The sequence below is a fragment of the Pholis gunnellus genome (assembly GCF_910591455.1).
Source record: "Pholis gunnellus genome assembly, chromosome: 19".
NCBI classification, from domain to species: domain Eukaryota; kingdom Metazoa; phylum Chordata; class Actinopteri; order Perciformes; family Pholidae; genus Pholis; species Pholis gunnellus.
Genome location: NC_136546.1, coordinates 14,692,283 through 14,712,661, shown reverse-complemented (window position 1 = coordinate 14,712,661; position 20,379 = coordinate 14,692,283). Strand labels below are relative to the sequence as shown.

Here is a 20,379-nt window from a genome sequence, read left to right as displayed (position 1 = left end):
CTCTGCACAACGATTGGAAAGCAACTATCTACCAGCAAAAAAGAAAAAAACACAGAGGAAACAATTGGTTGTTGTTGTTTTTTTACACATGGAAAGACATTGCTGTTTCCAGCCAATGTATATCACCTTGCATTGTTTTAATGTATGAGATACTAATAAATATCATGAAATATATATTCCGTAAAATTTACACTGAAAATAATAAACAAATGAACCTGATGTAAAGCAAACATGGAGGATTATAAACAACAGTAGGAGAGGAGTAAAGACGAAATCTGACTCAATTAAAGAATAAGTTCAACCGATGAGAGAAAAATCCCATAAAGGGAAAATATGCAACAATGAACACAGATGGATTTAGAAGATCAGCCTGTAGGTGAGATATTCTAATGCATATAGTGCCACCTAGTGTTACAAGTATGTAAGTGAACACCAGGATGGTGACTGATGGTGAGCCTCTGCAGCATAAACTACAATTATACAGACACCAGTGCCAGAAATAATTTATAATTGTAGAGCATTACTTAGATTTTATATTCAAAATTGAATTCAGAAGGCAAGGAAAATGCCCGATAACCGTGTTATGTAGAGGTTTATTTGTCCAATGGACACACTGCTCCCCATAACCCTTTACTTTGGAATTCATACTACAAGCCAACACAAGGACTATTTTAAATATCTAACGTGATAAACAGTTTTAGATAGTCTAGTATTGATTTATTTACAGACCAGCAGGTTTTAAACAGTCGACAGTTTTAATCCAAGGAGAAAGGAAATGACGGTGTGATTTACAAAACATAAAAAAATACTATACACAGCTATCCGATACACCGGACGGGTAATGACACAAAAATTGACAAAATGTAGCTTATGTGAAAACATTGATGGCCTCATGTTAGCGTGCATAACAAGGATCCTTATACTATGGAGTGAGGTGTACATATTTAAACTTTGGGAAAAAGACACTACCTGAGTTTCAGGTATCAGGAGAGAAGAAGTTGGATAGGTGCATCCCTATCTGTCACCTTAGCATAAAACCACTTTAACCATTATTTTTGGCTCAATCGGCAGTTTGGAGGCAGATGGTGTGACCTACCCAAGAGTCGTGTTTGATTGGTCGCCTTCGAGTGGGGTTACTGCGAGGCGAGCTGAGTAAAGCGGAGAAGAAGGGCCTCCGGAGCTTCTCCTCCAACCCAACAGGCTTGCGTGCTTCTGGATCTGAGGGAGGTGGCAGGTGTGGACGAGAGGTTGACAGGGACACAGGAGGTGAGACAGAGGGGGACAGAAAAAACGGAAAAGGACGGGACACATACAGACACACGACAGAGAAGATAGGAGGGTGTTGTCAGTATTTTACGTCTCTTTAAATCTCCCAGTCTGCAGCATCGAAGTGAAACATCTACTCCTGCCTGTGGCATTCACAGCTCTCTCTCTGCAACAGGCAGAATCTAATTAACCTCTAAAACTTTCAGACGACTCTCTCTGTGCCGAGTTACTCCAAAAGTCCTCGGGCCACTACTGCTGGAAGTAGAGCCACTTTTAATTGAAAGCAGCTGGGAAAGCCAGCCCTTATCTAATAACAAACTGAATGGATGATTATGTCTCATTTAGCAGACCCTGTGACCCTCTGAGCAGTGGGAAACATTTTGACCTATAAATGTCACGGCTATTGGATAGTACTTAAAAATCTCCAGTCCCCCAAATGACTAAATGAGTGGCGTAAAATTAGGCGATTTGTCCTAAGTGAGGAGTGATTGACGGCAGTTAAACTGTGAGCATACCGTCTTCCGGCTCAGTTTAATATGTAGCTAGAAGATGCTTGTCTGTATATGGAACTGAAAAACCCGAAGGAATTGATTGCTACCAACCGTTAGCGGTTTGCTAAATAACATTCCAAAGCTGTGCTAAATCTTGGCAAGGGTAAAACTGGCGTGTCAATTTTTGAAAATGTCGCCTTGACCCTAAGGGATGAATGAAGTGGTGAATGAAAATGGATTGTTTGGGGACCCACGAGTCTCTCCTTCACAGAAATGCCCACTTTATGCTAATCCCATGCAGTTTGGGGCGAAAAAACAAAGCTGTTGTTTTGCATGCAGTATAGAGTTTGAGAGTAAGAGGTTAAATGTGTGTGTGTGTGTGTGTGTGAGAGGGCTCACGACACAATTACAAAGCTCATTGTTGTGTACCAAACTGCACTAGAAAGATCATTTCAAAGTCATTATGCCAGTGTCTACAGAAGCATTTACTTAATTGTGTTCACTGGAAACGGTTTGTGAGGATTATGGAAAGCCTCACATCTGGAGGAATTTGTTCTTCACTCACTCTAAATCTGCATCTACTTACCGTCTCGCTTTAGTGACTGCAATATATTACAGTTGTAATATTTGCTAAACTACTCGGGTCATTGTAATCTTGTCAGTGACAGGCAGCTGTGTCTCTCAGCAGGCTTATAGAGTCATCTTCCACCTGAATTATTCCAGGCCAGTTGCAAGTGTAACTTTAACCCCTGCAGCAGTCAAAAACCTATCAAGAAGTGTGTCGGATATGAATTATATATTTCTATAATATTAAATATTCATAACTAAATGAACAACAATCAAAGCTAAAGTGTATTAGAAAAACAGTGCGATGTGCAAGAGCATGGGGGGTAGAATACAAAAACAAAGCAGAATGACTGACAGCTTATGAAGAGATAAACTTGTGAAGTTGTTATTGTGCCTTAAACTTAATGGATGGAAAATATCCATCACTACAAGAAGCACATCAACCCAGGATAATGAGCTGTTAGCGCTAGCAATCTGGTCAGAGTCAAATGTTTCCTGTGAGTGAAGCTTTCATCTAATGTGTTTACACATCTGGCAAATACAGTGTCTGGCGTAATTTGACAAAACAGCTTGAGGAAACTCTCTTGACCAAACTAAAGACCACGCATTGTGTTAACCGGAGGATTATGTGCCAGACAAGCCCCCAGACAAGAGCGCTGGGCTGAAGGCAAATTTTACATTGTAGCCAAACGGTGGCATTACAAATTCCAGGTCAGTCATGTGATGCCATGGGGCCCAAAAAGACTTACATTGGGAGAGAGACATCTTTAACTCAGCACATAATTCTTAATTCTTTGGTAGATCAACTTCCCTGTACAAACATTTGAATAGCTCTTATTTTAATAATTTAGTCCTAAAAGTTGTAAAATGCACTAATAGATGAATCCAGAGTTCTTTTCCTTCCTCCACTGATTTGAATGTGCCCGAGAACGAGGCCGGACCGAGGGCTGTGAGGCGGGCGCTAAAGGAAACGCTAAAGGATCCTGGTAAATTTATCTGATTTAACTTGTTTTGCTTCTTGCCCCACCGAGTGGTAGTGAGTAGTAAGTAAGTGTATTTCACAAAAAAGTTCCCCTCAAATCACCTGAAGAATGATTAAAAAAAAAAGGTCAAAGTTAACTTTTGGCTGAAAATAGCGATTCATCTCGTCTTGTAATAATTATAAGCAAGACATTCTGCTGTGCCCAGTTCAACTGTTCAGCCTTTTACAAATAAATACATAAATAACTGCTGTTAAGCTCAATGTGTACTTACCTGCAGGAACACACTGAGTGTCTGTTGTCTGTGTCTGCCCTTTGCTTGCTGCACAAGAACAGCAGGTCCTGGCTTTTTTGTTTTTGTCTGAAGACAGAAGAAAAAAAAAAACGTTTTTCAAAACTAAACCTTAAGAAAACTATAATTTGACATGCAAGAAGTGCAGTAGCGTGACATTCAAATAGCTCAGTGGGGATTGTGGGGGTCAGAAGAGTGCAGCAGCAATGACGTATTTTCGTCAACGAACCCAGAAGTTAATAGATGGTTCCATCGATAAAAAGACAACAGGATTGCGCACACAAATTGATGATACTCAAAGCTGATAATAATCTTATGATCACAAATGAACGCCACTTTTTTGAAGCATGAATACAAAAGGGCAAAAAGCTTCGGTAGCCTAAAAAACTACGACATGAGCGTGAGTTTACACAACGAGGCTGTGAAGGCGGACTAGTCGGCGTGATGACGTTTTGTAGTCTCATTGAGCCACTTCTTAGCAACCATATTTTTTTTAAACATGTAAAAGCTTCACAATTCAAAAGAGGGGTATTTACTGACGTATTTTATAATGTAGAACAAAACTTTAAATCTCTTGTGTTAACCACATGTCTCATCAGGCATCTAACCAGAGCTGAGGGAACCAGAAGGCTGACTCATTTCTGGGTTTTAGGTGGCCCTCAGTTCTTTTGATTGTTAAACATATTCAATAACTGCTCTCACAACTTGGCTTTATAACCAAAATGATTCTTAGTTAGATTAGTCACAGACTGGATGGAGTAGAGCCTTTCCTTACTCATAAGTTGTTTGTTTTTTTAATCTTTCATTGAACTGTCTCAGTGTGGCCTTCTTCCTGTTCAGTGAACTTACCTTCCTGAGCAACCTCCCACAGATCGAGGGCTACTTTAAAGGCCTGGGCCACCGTTAATGTCACAGCCTGAGCCTGAAGACAAAAGAACAGGGGAAGAATAACACATATGGAATAGCTGTGATTCAATTTGGTGCTCAAGAAAATGCTTTGCTTTGACATCTTTAGTCCGAATATTTAACCATCCCACTGTGATAATAAAAATTAAAAGAATTAGACAAATGTTGTGTCCTGCCACAAGATGGAGCCATACACCATCTACCAGGTGAATTACATATAGACTCAGTCCTCAAACAAACTGACCTCAAGACCTGCTACAGTCCAAGAGCATGTATTCCTTCCTGTACATCAAGCTAAATCCAGACAAACACAGGCATACGCAACAAAATCACAAGTGGTGCACACTTACGATCTTCTTCTTTTGGCAGAGAAATGCATGGCACTCCAGGGTCTCATTGAACTGACTCTGAGAGACATATGCGAAGACCTTATCCTGAGTTTTATCTGCTGTGCAGTACGAGATTCTGCAGGAGAAGAGACAGAACATTTAAAAAAAAAAGAAAATCATTGTTCCTATTTAATAACATCGATTCTCCTGACATGAGTGCATTTATGATGATACATTAGCAATTGCACCAGATAGGAACCAATTGATGAGATGAATAAGTGAATAACGTGTATTGGCAGGTCTTAACCTTTTGACCTTACACACTCACATGTCTGTGTGAAAGGGGATCAGGCTCAGCTGCAGGTCATACATACATACATACATGTCGATTTAGGCCACAACTTTGCTTTTTCTCTCAACCTTTTCCATATTCATAAGCAAACCAATCATAGCAGGATGAGAGCGCTGGTTTCAGAATATTATGCTGATTAAGTCCCACAGCTGTGAATGGTAGAGCAGGAGACAAATGAGCAGCAGTGACATCCGTGAGAGATGTGAGTGAGCTCTTCAATACTTCATATGTTTACATCAATTGTGGAACACATTAAGTGTTCTATGCAAGAAAATCTACCTAAAAGCTGATACAATATTGCTTTGTGGATTCAAAGGCACAGATGGTTAATTGACCCTGAATTATTTTATAGTTAAGCGTTGTGCTAATAAAGCTGCAGTGACAAACCTGTGCACGTGTTTGGAGCTTTACGCCTGCAAGTCGCCTTAAATAGTGTGAGTGTTTGTTGAATTCACTGTATTCAGGTAACTTGCATATGCTATGCCTCACAGTTTGGTCTTATTTGTCTCTTGAGAACATCAACCAATATAGAAAGGCACGTGAAACTGCAGAAAATCGGATTAAAATTAGTTAATTTGAAAATATTAATTTCTGAAATAACAACCTCTTCTAAATATCTGAATTTCTACTGTCAGTAAAGTCTTGAATTACAAAACTATCTCTGCTCTATATTGTGCTTGAGACCTCATTCCCAACAGTCACACCGAATCTCTTCTGGATCTAACATCTGCTTTTCAAGAAATCCAATTGCCTGCAAATCCAGTGACAGACAGTTATTTTTAATGGTAATCTAAAACCAATCTAGATAAAAACCCACCAAGCCATTTGGCTCCCCAACAACAGCTCGTAAAGGTTTACTGAAGCGACAGACACAAAACCGATGGATTTGTCTTTGTCGGATTTTATGCAGGCTATTAGAAGCCGTATCGATCTAGAGTCACTCCCTGTGTCTATCTGGGGGTTGTTAGCTAAACCAGCAGAGTGCGTCATGTTTGTTGCTTTGGATAGACGTGTGAATGAGCCACAGTGAGTGAGGGACTTGACCTTTGTCGCCATCGTGAAATACAGAACCTACATCATAAACTGCACAAGAACCAGATTGGATGCTTTCACTCGCGTAATGCAGGAATAATTTTAGACACTCGGGGTCACTCAATGCATGTCATCATCATCGGGGTATGGAGTCGATTTCTAGACAATCCGCCGTCATCACAGTCACTTGTAAACAAGAAAGGGATCGGCAGCTATCAGCCGCTCATTTGCTGCACCGCGTCAAGAGGAGCACTAAAAATAAAGTTAATTTATTCGGTCAAACAACAAGCATGAAATCACCAGCGCTCGGATCTCCCTCTCAAATTGTTTGCTTTCTTGCTCCACTGATGCATGACCCACATTGCAATGCCCACGACACCCAGCTCAGTATTTCCCCATCTCCTCCGTCCTCGAACCTATATTTGGGCCTTAACTGCAGAAAAATGAAGGGGGGGGGGTGAAGTTGAAAGGGTTGACCTATTTAAGTTTGGTTTCCCAAACTGCTCAATATACAGTAAAACTCTAATTATCATCTTATTGAAACATTATCTACTTTATGCCTAGGATATTTGCCGCATCCTGATTTCACTCATTTCTGCAGGCTTTTATCGTTTGAGCCTCCACAGATTTGCATCTCGCCGTATGTGCACTCTCTGAATTTCAATTTGTTGTTCAATAATATTAATAACAAGAGTACATTATTCATCACAAAGTAATGCATTATATAGTGCACAATGGTGCATTCTGATGCTTTGTCAGCAGCACTACAGCAGCAGCTTTATCAAAACCTATTGCTATGAAATCAGGAAGTGTGGTAGTGGTAAAGCGGTGTTACAGACAATATAAAACAGAAGAAAATATTGTGGGGGGGGGGGAAAGGCCTGCGATGGATATAGTCATAAAAAGATAATATAATCAAAGTTCAACTTTAAAAGGCCACCCTGTGCATGCTTCACAAAGTTGAAATAAAGGTTCTTTGTATCATCATGGACAGTCAGATGAGGATGGAAGCCTGAAGATACAAAGACTGCAAACACAGCCAATGCCTGGAACTCATCACTCCTCTCTCTTATCGTACACTGCGGTAGGTAGCCAGTTCTGAGGCAGAGTTTTACAAATGCACTGCAACAAGAAATGCTGTTTGTTGTCCACAACATATTGTTAAGATGTTCAGCATTGAAAAAAAAATGACGCAACGATGGTGAACTATGAATTCATCATGCGGGGTATGGCAAACAAAGAGAAATGTTCGTGGTATTTGCACGTGGAAATAAAGCTGAAAACATAGAAATCTCATTGGAGTGAATACACATTTAAGACACGCAAGCTTGTTTCATTTACAGTCACTTCTATGCAGTGTGATGAAACAAAAGGTCTCTTAAAAATCCTTGCGCACACACATTTTACTCATTATAAAACAAAAAAAAACGACAACTTTTAATTACCGCCACCAATGTGCCACATAAGCCTTCAGCTTGAAACAACAACAGGAAGGAAATAATTGACAGCATCACAGAATTTTCACTATAAGCTTGAACAACAGAAGCTGAGCTGTCAGTCTGCGTCATATCTCCAAAGGGGCTCTGTGGACCGCAAGCCTTTGATCTCCTCACTGTGTAGAGCACCGGTGTTTGTGAGGCAGAGAGGGAATATCAATGGAAATATTTTTATAATTACAGTACAAAGCGTGAATGGAACTTCAAACATCAAAGCCGCGGATTCTCTACATACACTGAATAAAGCAGGTATGCCATTTAACACAACAACGGGCTACTTTTGTTCAACTTTTTAACCGGACATTAGTGCATTAATGAAACGCAGCATTTTGCTTTTGCTGTAGGGAAGCGGGCATTAACACTTTTTGCAAAATGTGGAAAATATGTAACAAAAAGAAAATGGCAAAAATGCATTCATGGATGGTAGAGAAAAGATGAGAACATTGTTCAGGGGATCCGACAGACACATATCTCACGAATCTGATGGTATGTCAGAACAGCGTGTGTTAGTTATGGCTTCAGCTCTTCGCTTCTGACCTGTACGGTTTCGCTGATTGATATGCTGGTCGATCTCTGTGAGCTCCTGTCAGAATATGAATCAGTAACACCAGTGCAGATGGAGGCTGAACACCTCACAGCGGTCTGCTCATTGGGAGATGTAAGTTATACCGTCTGTTTGTTGTTGTTGTTTTATTTAGTAATAAAAAGAAATACCACAGACAAATGAGATAACACGATTGTTTCAGTTTTCAGTAACGATAAATAATAGTTTCACATAAATTGCTTGTATTCAGAAATAAGAGATTTCTTCTGTATTTATGATCCAAAGTGTTCTGACTTAAAAGAATAATTTGGCAATATGGGAGCTAAACTTATTCCCTCAAACAAGAGTTAGATGAGAAAAAACTCATCAACTATGGAGCTAGTTCCAGGAGAAGGTTAGCTTAGAATAAAGAATGGAAGCAGGGGGATCAGCTAGCCTGGCTCTCTCCAACGTTATATAAAAAAAAACACACTAAAGCTCTAAAGCTCAGATATTAACTTATATCATGCTTGTTAAATTTGTACAAAAAATAAGTGGAGCAACAAGTGTTTTACTTGTTACAGCTGAACTTAATTTGAAACTTTATTGATTGTTGTCGGAAAAAAGCTCCAGTGGCCTCTGTAAAATATTGCCATATCATATATTTAGATAACCCTATTTGGTAAAGAAAGAAATACTGTGGTACTTCATACTGTCAAAAAAACAAAACAGCTTTACTGCTGTAGAATATCATCAAACCTCCTGTGTGGCTTAGTCCTTGACATAATCCCTGCCAGCAGCCAGACCTGCAGCAGCACTATAAAGCAGACCGGATCGTGTTAGAAGATCAGACTCATGATAATATAATCTGAGTGGCTGATACTGGAAATTAGCTGCACTGTAGAATGGGCTGCCAGGAACTGAGTGACTGTCAAGGCTGCTGAATTCAGTTTGTAAAAACTTAAAAGGCCACTGATACGGGATGATATTCATTGTTTGTGTCAGTGCGTGTTTGTGTGGGCGCGGGGATGCGTGTGGGTGGATGGGTGGGTGGGTCATGGCTGCGGGGATCTTATTTCCAATGCGATGGCATGATGCCTTCGCCGTCTTGTTTTCTATTCCTCACTAAGCTTCGCCGGAGGGAAAGTGTGAATCCAATAAGTGTGAATACACAATTAACTCTAAAAACTCACACATTTACATCCACACTCTGTATACTCAAATGTCCATCTACGGACATGATGTATTTACCACTTTTCTTCCTTACTTGTTATGCACAATAAACACACATTTGATCCATGCCCCTTACATCTACACTTTCTTTCACCCTTGACTTGCTGTCTTGGCCAATAAGTGGATTATGTGCAACTAAAATAAGACATAAGAAAGGAGGGGGAAGAGGGGGAACGGGGCTGTAAGGAGGTGGGGGTGGGGTCTCACGAAGGGGATAAATCAATGCTCAGTCAACCCGAGCTCTGCATGTGGCCCTTCTCTCCTGTATCATTACTCGGGAGGATCGGCAAAGACTGGCAAGCGCGAGTTTCAAAGTGGCCAATTAGTGGTGGGGTATTCCTGCGTTCAGAGCTCTGTTTATGTTAATATGTGCAGAAAAGAAATATTTCTTTCAAAGACATTAAAAAAAATGAAAAGGGGGGGGGGGGGGGGGAGATAAGGAGGGAAGAGGAAGAGATCAAAGACGAGGCTGATTCCCCTGGCCTCTGGTCTGTTGCCGCTGATAAGGTGGATCAGGAACGGATGCAGACCGACACACACGAACCACATGTATCCTCACACACACACACACACACACACACACACACACACACAATCCAGCCATATGATATTTAGACTGTAATCCTCAATGACACAAGGACCTGTCTATAATACAGGATGCTATCCAGAGAGGGGAAGCCAGCCAGCAACTCACACACACACACACACACTGTTCACTGATTTGGTAGACTGAAAGAGGTTAGCTTTCATTGACCCAGAGAGACAGTATCAGACGTCCCCCAGGCGACCCCCACCTGCCCTCCCATTATTGGTTTCCCAGTGAATTGATCAAACATGTGATTCACAACTGGCTGGGAGCAGAAAACTGCTTGGTTTAATCCTGCGAAAGGAGTCCAAGCGATGGGCAGAGAGCAAAGTGACCTAGATAGAGGATATCAGTTTCTTCATGTATCAGATGAAGCCACTTCTTTGGGTTTAGGACTCAACTTGAGGGATTATCAGCATCGTTATGCTTAGACGTTGGCCCAAAATTCAATATGGAATAGCAATACTTTAGTTTATGAACCATCCATCTAATGAACCATTGTTAAGTGATTATGTATCATGCCATACAGCACGCCCATCCTTATAAAGTCAGGCGTCTTCTGTGACACTTCTGCATGCAGTGCATCGGATTCTCAATGCTTTGGATGTTTCCAATTATTTGCATGAAAGTAATAGTCCTAAATGAGCTCACTGCCACTTGTAACATGGCAAATCACACACTTATTACAGGTTTCTCTTTGAAATCTATTTGAACACAGTATTTTTTCTTATTTACCTGTATATGGAGACATTTTCCATGAGGTCTGTAGTCTCTGTGTCTGTCATGATGATGCCCTTCGGTGAGACCGTCAACGTTACTTTTTGAAACTTCTTAGCACTGGCCCTGGCCTGTGAACATGAAATATAAAAACACATTAACATCAAATAGAGAACATCTTGCCAAAGAGCTACCCTGTCACTCTGACATGAATTTAAGATGATCTTACTTCTGATAAAACACCCAAAAAAAACTCAAACGCTACAGTGGCTGCCGAGCAAAATTAGGCGGCCTGCATGAGTTGTCCCAGAAATGTGGGGGATTTATAAAAAAAGGTGACGGAGCTCGGGGGAGGAAAGCTGCAATGTGTAGCCCAGAATGAAGGCTACACATTGCAACTCGAGGTCGGGCTGGCAGCCCCCTCACTCCCCCTGCCGCTCTGCTCCATCTGGTGTTTCAGAAAATACGGCCATAGTGCTGAGCTTGCGGTCTGTGAGAGCGCCTTTCGACAATGACAATGACCTCCTTAGCATGCAATTAGCAAGCAAATGAGAGCCGTTCAGTTTCGCATCCAAATGGTATCAGGTTCAGAATCAGTAGAGCGACTGTGAAGGAATACGGAAGGGGAAGAAGAAAGACATGATTTCGTCGTTGTACTGCACATTTCGACATTCAGCCTGCATGGGAACTCTTTCATTTCTGCAGAAGGTGAAATAAAAGGCCAACAGGGAAGAGGAGCCGAGGATGAAGAGAAGTGGGATCTTTGCTCAAAACAGAAACAAGGTCTTCTGAAGGACAGCAGGATCGGTGCCGTGGCTTGCTGTGGGAGCCTAAATGCCCTGGAGATGGTGACGAGGAACGGCACATTCTGCTTAAAACCACAGCACTTAATATATGGGAAACTTATAATAGAGAGAGACAGAGGCAGCTCCTTCATGTAGGAAGTGCTAACAACCACGTTTTCTTCGGTCATGTTCGTATGTCGTGCCACAAGGCAAAAATAAAACCAATCTGTCAGTTTGAGATATGCCAAGTTCAGCCTTTCTTTCTACGTTTGGTCCCTCTGTCTTGTCTTATCGTGCCTGAATGAAGCATGTAGCAAATGGAAAAGTCACAAATGTATTCAGTAATCCCATTTAGGTTGATTGGTTTCCAAGGGAACAGACAGAGACAACTGAGTTACTTTTCCTGTCCTGGTAAAAAAAATCAATTGAATCTTAATCCTGCCATTAGGTTCGGTCTCTAATTGAGAAGTGTGTGTGGTGGGGGGGGGGGGGGGGGGGGGGGGGGGGTTATGATTAGGTTGCCTGCGCCATGGCTTTTCTTTCTGTGGAGAAAGCCTTCCGGCAGATTAGGCATTCTTATTGTTTGGCGGCGCTCAGTGAAGAAAGTGTGCACGTGTGCGAGCATGGAAGAAAGATGGGAAGAGGGAATAAGATGTATGCAAGTTTGTGTTCACAAAAACATCCAATTAGTTTTTGTATGTCTACAAACTCACCGGTTAAAAAGCAACAGTTTGTTCACAGTTTTTAAAACGGTGCTTGTGAAAACGGACAGGATTCTGAATTGATGGAGAAAGCCGTGCTCAGAAATCCCCCATGTGGCTCAGTGTTGTTAAGTAAACATCATATCACCGGTTTGACTGCTGCACGTGTGCAACCACTGATAATCCTGGATTAGCAGCTATGTTGCTGACCTTGAAATAAACATGACTCTACTGTAACTCCACGCCAAGAGAATTACAGGAAGTTGAAAGGTGAATGACACCGATTGCTCGGTTTAAAAGTCATTCTAACGGTCAATTCAATATTAAAAATGTGTCCAACATGCTAACTTGAAAGGCTGAATACTGAATTGTGTCCACAATGATTTTTTTTGCCATGAGAATACGTTTGCTGAGGTGGGAGTGGTACCCCAAGTTGTATCATACTGTAGATATGGTGCAACAATTTACCAATTTATCATACATGACCATCCTGACAACATATTGTCCTGCATCATCAGACTAACATGCATTAAAATCCGCATTTTGACAAGTAGTCGATCAAATATTATGCCCTGCAGTTTGAGGCCGTAATTTCACAAATCCCCAAGAGAATTTCTATAAAAAGCATCGGCGTAATTGAAATCTTCACAATGTCACTCTTGAAATTTCTCGTTGCTATTCAAGATCCTGACCTTGCCTATCATGTGTACTGTATTCTGTACATGAAATCGAAGTATAGTGTGCAAGATTTGCATGCAAGCGTCGACATAACTTCCATTATAAGGTCGTATGAGTCAGAAGGAGACCAGCGAGTGACTCACCGTGGCAACAATTCTGCGAATGGCAGCTGAGGCCATCTCCTCTCCTTTGGGCTGGCCCACCAGAGTCATACCCAGGTACTTCACATTGAACACCATCCCCTCCAGCAGAGTCTCCTTGGTGTCCGTCCAGTTCTCTGGCAGCTCTGTTTGGACAAAAACACAAAAGGACAAAGGAAATCACCAAAATGCCCCGATCTGGCTAAACAAGGTCATATAATTAAAAGAATTCTGTAGTGAAATGTGCTTCACTAAATACAATATCCAGAACAAGTATCAGCTCAAATAGTTGTGGATGGATTATTGCTAATGATAGATGAACATGTTACATAATCCACTTTGTCAAATGACTCCATGCATGAGATTATTATTTTGAAAGGGGATTTACATGTTAGGAAAGATCACTTTGAAACAAAATACAATTGGAAATCGGTCAGAACACGTTTTGTTGAGCAGATTGTTTACAACAGTCAGCACAGACAGCATGAAGGTTAGCAGACAGTGGTGTGTGGATATACAGACTTTTTCAAAATTGATGTGTGACATAATCATTTAAAAAATGCAATATCTTTTCTTCTAAACTTGTAGAAGTAGAAAATGTGTGCTCTGGAAGATAAGAATACAATAATAGTCCGACTCTACTGAACACGAAACCTGTGGCTTGTGGTTTACTTTGTCTACGAAACCATCCATAAGTGATCCTGGCATTCCACGCTGTGCTTACATCCTATTCAACTGACATCTGTTATCATTCTCTTTTCAGAGAAGAAATGCTGCAGAGCCCCAACAAACCCGGTATCAGCTTGCGCTCTGGGAAACAGAATGGCTGCAATGTCTTGCTGTTGCTGTGACTTCCAACAGGTTAGCACAAAGCTGTCCTCTAGGCAGGGAGGGGGACCGTGCCCATGCAGAGAGCCTGCAATATCTCCCGAAGACACCTGGACACCCCACAGTGGAGCATCAGGAGACGGATAGCTTACAAAACAATGAAACCGACCACATTCTGTGATAAACTTAATGGGGCGATAAGTCAAACACGATCCGCATTTCACAGCAATGTCGCGACCATCTGATAGATTGTCATATAGAACCTATGTTTCCCTTCTCCAGAGGTATTTCTGCTCAAACACACGCTGAAACAATTGGGAAATTTAAAAAGAGAGAGAAAGAAAGATAAAGAGACACAAACACAATGACTGTCTAACACTCTACTGGGCTTTACTGGCACCAAATTCTCCAAATGGGCTCAGCCATCTGTCACTGGCAGGCCCCATGCAGCTGTGAAGGCGAACAGCAGAGAACACCATCCCCTAACAACGCTTCCAACAGCTCTGAATTATTAACTAATCTTCAATCATACTATGTGGGGGCTGCTTCGAAACCAAAGAGCGCATTTCATGTTATTAAATGCTAATGCGTTGATGGTGGGCAGCACGGTTGGTTGCTTTCGATATGTTCGGGATGAGAAGTGTGTGACGATTAAAAATCTCATCTTTTGTCTAATAGAAGTTGTGACTCTTAACACTTTTAGCAATTCATGGTTCTGAGCCTGACGTTTGACACCATTTATGAATGTTTTTTTAATGTGCTGGGGAATTCATCCTTTGTCTTTCCCCTCCTACGCAGGAGCTCAGAGGTCAGGGTCAGTTACTGAACACAGCGGGTTTCAGTTACAGCCCTGTGAGTTCCGCAATGCGGAAAACACAAGACAGAATCGTGGAAAGTGATGATTAAGATAGAGTCCGCTGGGAAACACGGAATATCGTGGAATCTGCTGAGAGTTTTTGGAGCTTCCTAACAAAAGCCCCAGATCAGAAGCAAATTGGCATTTGCCTCGGCGCTTGCTGTTCCAAGGACGAGAGTCTCGCAGATGCATCACCTAGCAGGCTGAATATGTGACCTGTCGGAGAGCTGCAGCCAATGAGAGCGCAAGACACGCGTCGGGGGAAACTTGAGGGTCGTTGGTTACTCATCCAAAAATCGGAGGAATTCGGCACTAACAGCGGAAGAGCACATTATTTTACAAAAGGACGGAATATTTTGCAAAATTGATATTCAATTTTGATTGTTATCTTATGAATTGTTGAAATTTCAATCTTCCACCACATGATTAGACACTTTTCTGTCTACAAAATGTGGTTGAATCGTAAAACACAGAATTCAAAGAGGACCCTTGTTGTCATAGTAAAACAAGGGACAAGACTTTATGGAAAGGCATTTTACTGTTGATTACTTAAAAAGGATTATTTAATGCTTTAAACATCACAAAATAAACATAGTTCCATTCACTTCTACTGTATTGTGGTGGCAGCAAACATAATCCAAATTATCTGCACTTTTAAGATTTGAGTGTAAAAGCTGTGGAACGTTTCAATTTTTGACAGATTTACATAAAAGCTAATAATGCAAGAACACAATGGGGTGAAAAATATTTACAGTATATATATAGAGAGAGAGAGAGAAAATAAAAATGGGTATCGCCAATTGCGTAAACCCGTCCCCGAACAGCAAATTGTTCATTTATAACTTTCCAAAACCATAAATACACCATGTTTTTGTACCAAATGGATTAAACAGTACAAGGGTTAGTATATTCGTAGTTGGAACATCCGCCGTGTGGGAGCGAAGATGCTTGAGTCCAACTCATTGTTAGTTCCTCATCATAATGCAGTATTTTGTATTCACATACATTATTTAAGACCCTTTTACATTGTAATTGTTTTAAAACGAGTCAACTGGAAACATCCAAAAGTCAGCTGGAGTTTGCAATCAACTCCTGGAGTTAGCGCTAGCGCCAGCTAGCTGCAGCTGATAAAAATCTGCTGGCAACAAAATCAGTGGTTATCACCGAGAAATTAGAAGGTTTTGTTTACTTCTTTGAGAGATCGGCGACCCATCATTTAAAAAATGAAATGTGCTTCACCTTGATCAACTCCAATATCAATCCTTCAGTCCAGTTTGGGTCAGCCCAAGCTGTGATACAGCAACTCTTGGTCAAAACATTGTATTGCATGGTCGCGTCTTTTTAAAATGTCCCATCACTACAATGCTGAAGTGCTACAGTCCATGTTGTGTCTTCAGCAGGCTACACACATGAATTATTAAAAAGGGCTTCATGTTGATGCTGCAGGGTTTCCAATATATCATCCTCCTAAAAGAGGAGTGCTTCCATTTTTAATAAATCCTGTGTGAGTCTACAGAGGGACGGCTGATAAGAGTGACAGGCGCAAGCAGAGGGAGGCTAATTGGATTTTAACATGTTGAGGAAAATACTGGGAGGGGGCCTGCACATGGGCAATTTGAACTTTTATTTTTCTATATGCTTCATTTGTCATCTGTGTGAGTGTGTGTTAGTGTGAGAGTGTGTGTCTAGATGATCTCATTTAAAAGGAGCACAAAACAAGATTAGGGAGGGCTGAGGCCATGGTGGTGCACGGATGACGTTTGCATCTTTATTAAACTGATGCCTGGCAACACTTTCACACCCGGGCTGTTGCAGCAAGTGCACTGAATCCATTATGTTCACACAAAAGCCTCACAGTTGGGACACGCGCTAAAGGAATCGATGCATTACAATAAAAAGGCACCGAGCGATTTGAGGACATTTTGCTGCACTGGGCCTCCAGTGTATTCACATTAAAGTTACAATACAAGTTATAATACCGTTGCCCGGAGACGTTGAACACTGTAAAATATTCAGCACTGTTGAACGAACGACTGACAAGTATAGCCATTTGATAGTAAGTGATCCGACTGCTGTAGTATAATAGGTACAGCGTGCTCTGCACGCCTTCAGCTACATGCAGTGATCACCAGCTGTCTCCTTGAGCTCCACGCTCAGTAATTTAATTTGTGAATTCTGCTCTGGATGAACACACCGACGGTTAATTAAAAACACAAACAGGAGCGCACACAGATATGCGCACTGGCACGACTTACCAAGGGCAAATGCACTGGCATACTGGGGGCACACACATACACACCCACACACACTTTCCTGAAGATAGCATAAGGAATATAAGGGAATCTCTGTCTGTGGGTATGTCCTTTGCATATCTCAAGAACCGTCCATCCGATCCACTTCACACTTGGCGGGACGTGCGGTGTCGAGTTTGGACAAGCGACACCTTCAATATTTATAACCTTTGCATAATCAAGTGAACAGTGCTCTGTTCAGCAGTGGTGGGGGGGGGCTTCAGGTCACTGCGGACCAAGAGTCGAGCATGTCGTTTGCAGCGTGCAAACCGCGGTTCATTGACCGCAGCTCACTTTTGCTGCTGGATGCTGGATTTAATTGCGCTACAACCAAACTCTTCTTCACTTCACTGGAGTCAACAAGCAATGAGGAGTTCTCGACAGCGCTGCAAGCAGCACTTCCGGGAGCCAAGCAATCAGTCCACTCCGACTACGACCACGCTCTTTACACATCCGCGCCCCTGAACGGGCACTGCGTTAAATCAGAGTTAAGAGCAAAAACTGTTGGAATAAGTGTGTGCTCCAGGGTCAAAAATAACAAAAGCATTCCCCGTTTTCAATTTCCCTACAGGTCAGTAAGTAGGCCATTTTTCCTCACAGCATCTTCGTTTGAATCCATTGGAATAAGTACCACGCCAATGTGAGAAAAGAAACCTTCATCTTGCTTTCTAGACCCAAGTGACACCCCCATCCTCCACATCCTTATAATATAATCTCTTTGCCTTACTGTTTTACTCATCCGATAGAACTTTGAATCTAGGACACCACCTTGACAGGGAAAATAGGCCGCACATTCAGGGAAGATGGTGGGCTGAGAGGGTGTGTGTGTGTGTGTGTGTGTGTGTGTGTGTGTGTGTCTGTGTGTGGGAGGGGGGTGTAACTGGTTTCCTGATTCTGCCTTGAGGGGGAACCGAGTAGAGCTTAGTCCTTCCTTTCAAACTCTTGCTCTTCTCACCATTTTTTTTTTTTTTAATTCTATCCCTCCACTCACCTCTCTCACCTACTGCATCTCATTCTTCACGTCCTCAGGCTCTAATTGAACTCACACATTTAAAAAAAAATCCCCCTCTTCAAATAAAAGAGACTATCTAATAAGGGGGGTTTGGGAATATGTATTAATATTTCAGATTATCAATCAAAGCCACAGTACAAGCCACTCATCAAACGCCGTCAACAACAAAGATGGAGTCACGGGATCAAACAGCCTGATTCTATCACTAACAGCCCAGCAGCAGCATGGAGGTGGTACCTGCACATTACATTACTGAACACTTTGGCTAGGCATCAAAGGAAGGGTACAAACCACATTTAAAGTGCTCAGATGAGGAGGAATTACTTTGCGCTTCAAACTGGAGCAGTGCATCAAACTCCCAACTCTGAAATGTAATATTACACATCCAATGGGCACAAAGACAAAACCTCATGCCAAGCCATTTCAAAATCTTCACACCTCAGCTTTGGCCCCCTTCAATTTACCTCTATAAAAATGTCATACAATAGTGAAAAATTCCACCCATTTTGAATGGTATCAGGACATTAATTGGCCATTATCAGTTGTTATCGCTATCATTATGATGCTGCAGAAGGGGAAAATTGCACCTACCCACAGTTTTAATCACGTGGTTAGCGTTGTGAATTCAGATGAAACTACTTGGTTAGGTTCAGAGCATGGTTTGGTTAAGATTAGTACATTTATTACGTATATATAAGACAAATAATGAAAAAAAAACTTGTTGACTTTTGGTTTCACACGGGTTGGGTACTCGAACAACGGTCGTCTGGATTTAAGTCGTGTTTGCTTGACCCATCCATCCACACAGACCTCCTCCATACACAGACTTTGTTGCTCTTTATACTACGTCACCTGAATTCCTCCTTTGCTCCCATCGTAATAACTATGTGCTTGACGTCGCCGGCTTGGATCTCTCGTCAGTTATCAGTGATTTACCAATAGGTGATAACGGCCGACTGAGCCAATTAGGAGGTAGAGCTGGGCCACACCACCTTAAATCTATGCTCCCAATGACATCTGATAACAGTGATTTAATGGGATGATAACAGAAGCGGGTGAAAATGCCCGTTACAATTTACTATATCCAAAAGTGACATCTTCACACTGCTTGCTTTGTATGACCAACACTTCAAAAATCATTCAACCTCCTTTTTGTAAAGCAACTCAGAAACAGTGGACTGCAAATATGATCAAAAAACGGTCTACTTTACTCAATGGTGTATTCTTCTACATCACTCGTAGGAAACGAGTGGAAATCATATGACCACATTGCTTTTCATGGGAGAAAAAATATTGTGGTGCCTTGTTCCTTTATGAACACTAACTCCAGTACAGCCACCTTTTTGTGGGTTGTGCCATGAAAAGCTTCTAGTTTTTTTTACAGAGATTTGATAGAAGTCTCATGTTATTGTGAGGCTTTTCATTTTCTGCATTCAAAAGCTGTCGGACGAAGACGAATGTCAGCAAAACCAATAAAATGGATGATTCCAATCCTTATAAAGAGATTTTATTTGATTTCTGTATACTTGTAAACACACACATTGAAGTCATGAAGCTTCTGTTATCCAGCTTTCATTTCATTTTCACTGACGGGAAATATCACAGAGGTAAAATAATTCAGGTTCATGAATCAAATAGTTGCCCCAGAGGTCCTTGAGTAAATCCGTGCTGTTGTGGATCGTTCCAACATAATCCCCTTTTCCCCCAAAACCCCTCATTAATTTGCTTCACTCCAAACACCCAATCTGTTGTTAATAATGATTATGATATGAGTTATCTAGTATATGCATGGCTGATCAAACACAGATTCTGCAAATTGGGAGTTGTTCTGGACAGACTGGGAATATGACTGAGTATAAAAATTAGTATTTTTTTAACAGAGACATCAAACATGAGTAGTAGCCTAAATAGCTTTGTTGAATCTGTCCAAAGTGTTTTCCCATGTTTCTAGACTTTGCTAACCTCAGCTAACTGGCTCCTAGCTGCAGCTTAAAATGTAGCACAAATGTCAAAGCTTTTTCTTAAACTACAGCAAAAAATGGAGGCAACGTTAACGGAGCTGTGTCGTTTTTACATGAAAGAGAATCAGCATTCAACTGTTAAGTGTGCCTGGAAGCATGAAAGACGCAATGTGATAAGTAAGTTATTAAAAATGATAAAAACACAATCACAACTTGATGAAAGACTTTCCTATCATGTCTTCAATGTCTTTCTAAAGGCTTCAACCCCCCGATCAGGAACTGTCCTCCACAGGATCTGCATATCGTTGATTAGACAGGATGAGACAAACGTATCTTCTTTACTCAGAAGGATAGCAC

General features: G+C 41.4%; 1 protein-coding gene across 1 annotated transcript in view; it reads right to left on the bottom strand.

The window, feature by feature from the left end:
• The window catches only part of LOC306711860 (low density lipoprotein receptor adapter protein 1), a gene marked incomplete at both ends in the record, with an annotated part of 32,769 nt that overhangs the window by 3,200 nt on the left and 9,190 nt on the right, over positions 1-20,379 (bottom strand). Inside the window, 6 exons of the mRNA XM_079180922.1 lie at positions 1,097-1,218; positions 3,579-3,665; positions 4,446-4,518; positions 4,853-4,967; positions 10,789-10,901; positions 13,078-13,220. Of these exons, the coding sequence (XP_079037048.1) occupies positions 1,097-1,218; positions 3,579-3,665; positions 4,446-4,518; positions 4,853-4,967; positions 10,789-10,901; positions 13,078-13,220 (653 nt within the window). The remainder of the gene's footprint in view (positions 1-1,096; positions 1,219-3,578; positions 3,666-4,445; positions 4,519-4,852; positions 4,968-10,788; positions 10,902-13,077; positions 13,221-20,379) is intronic.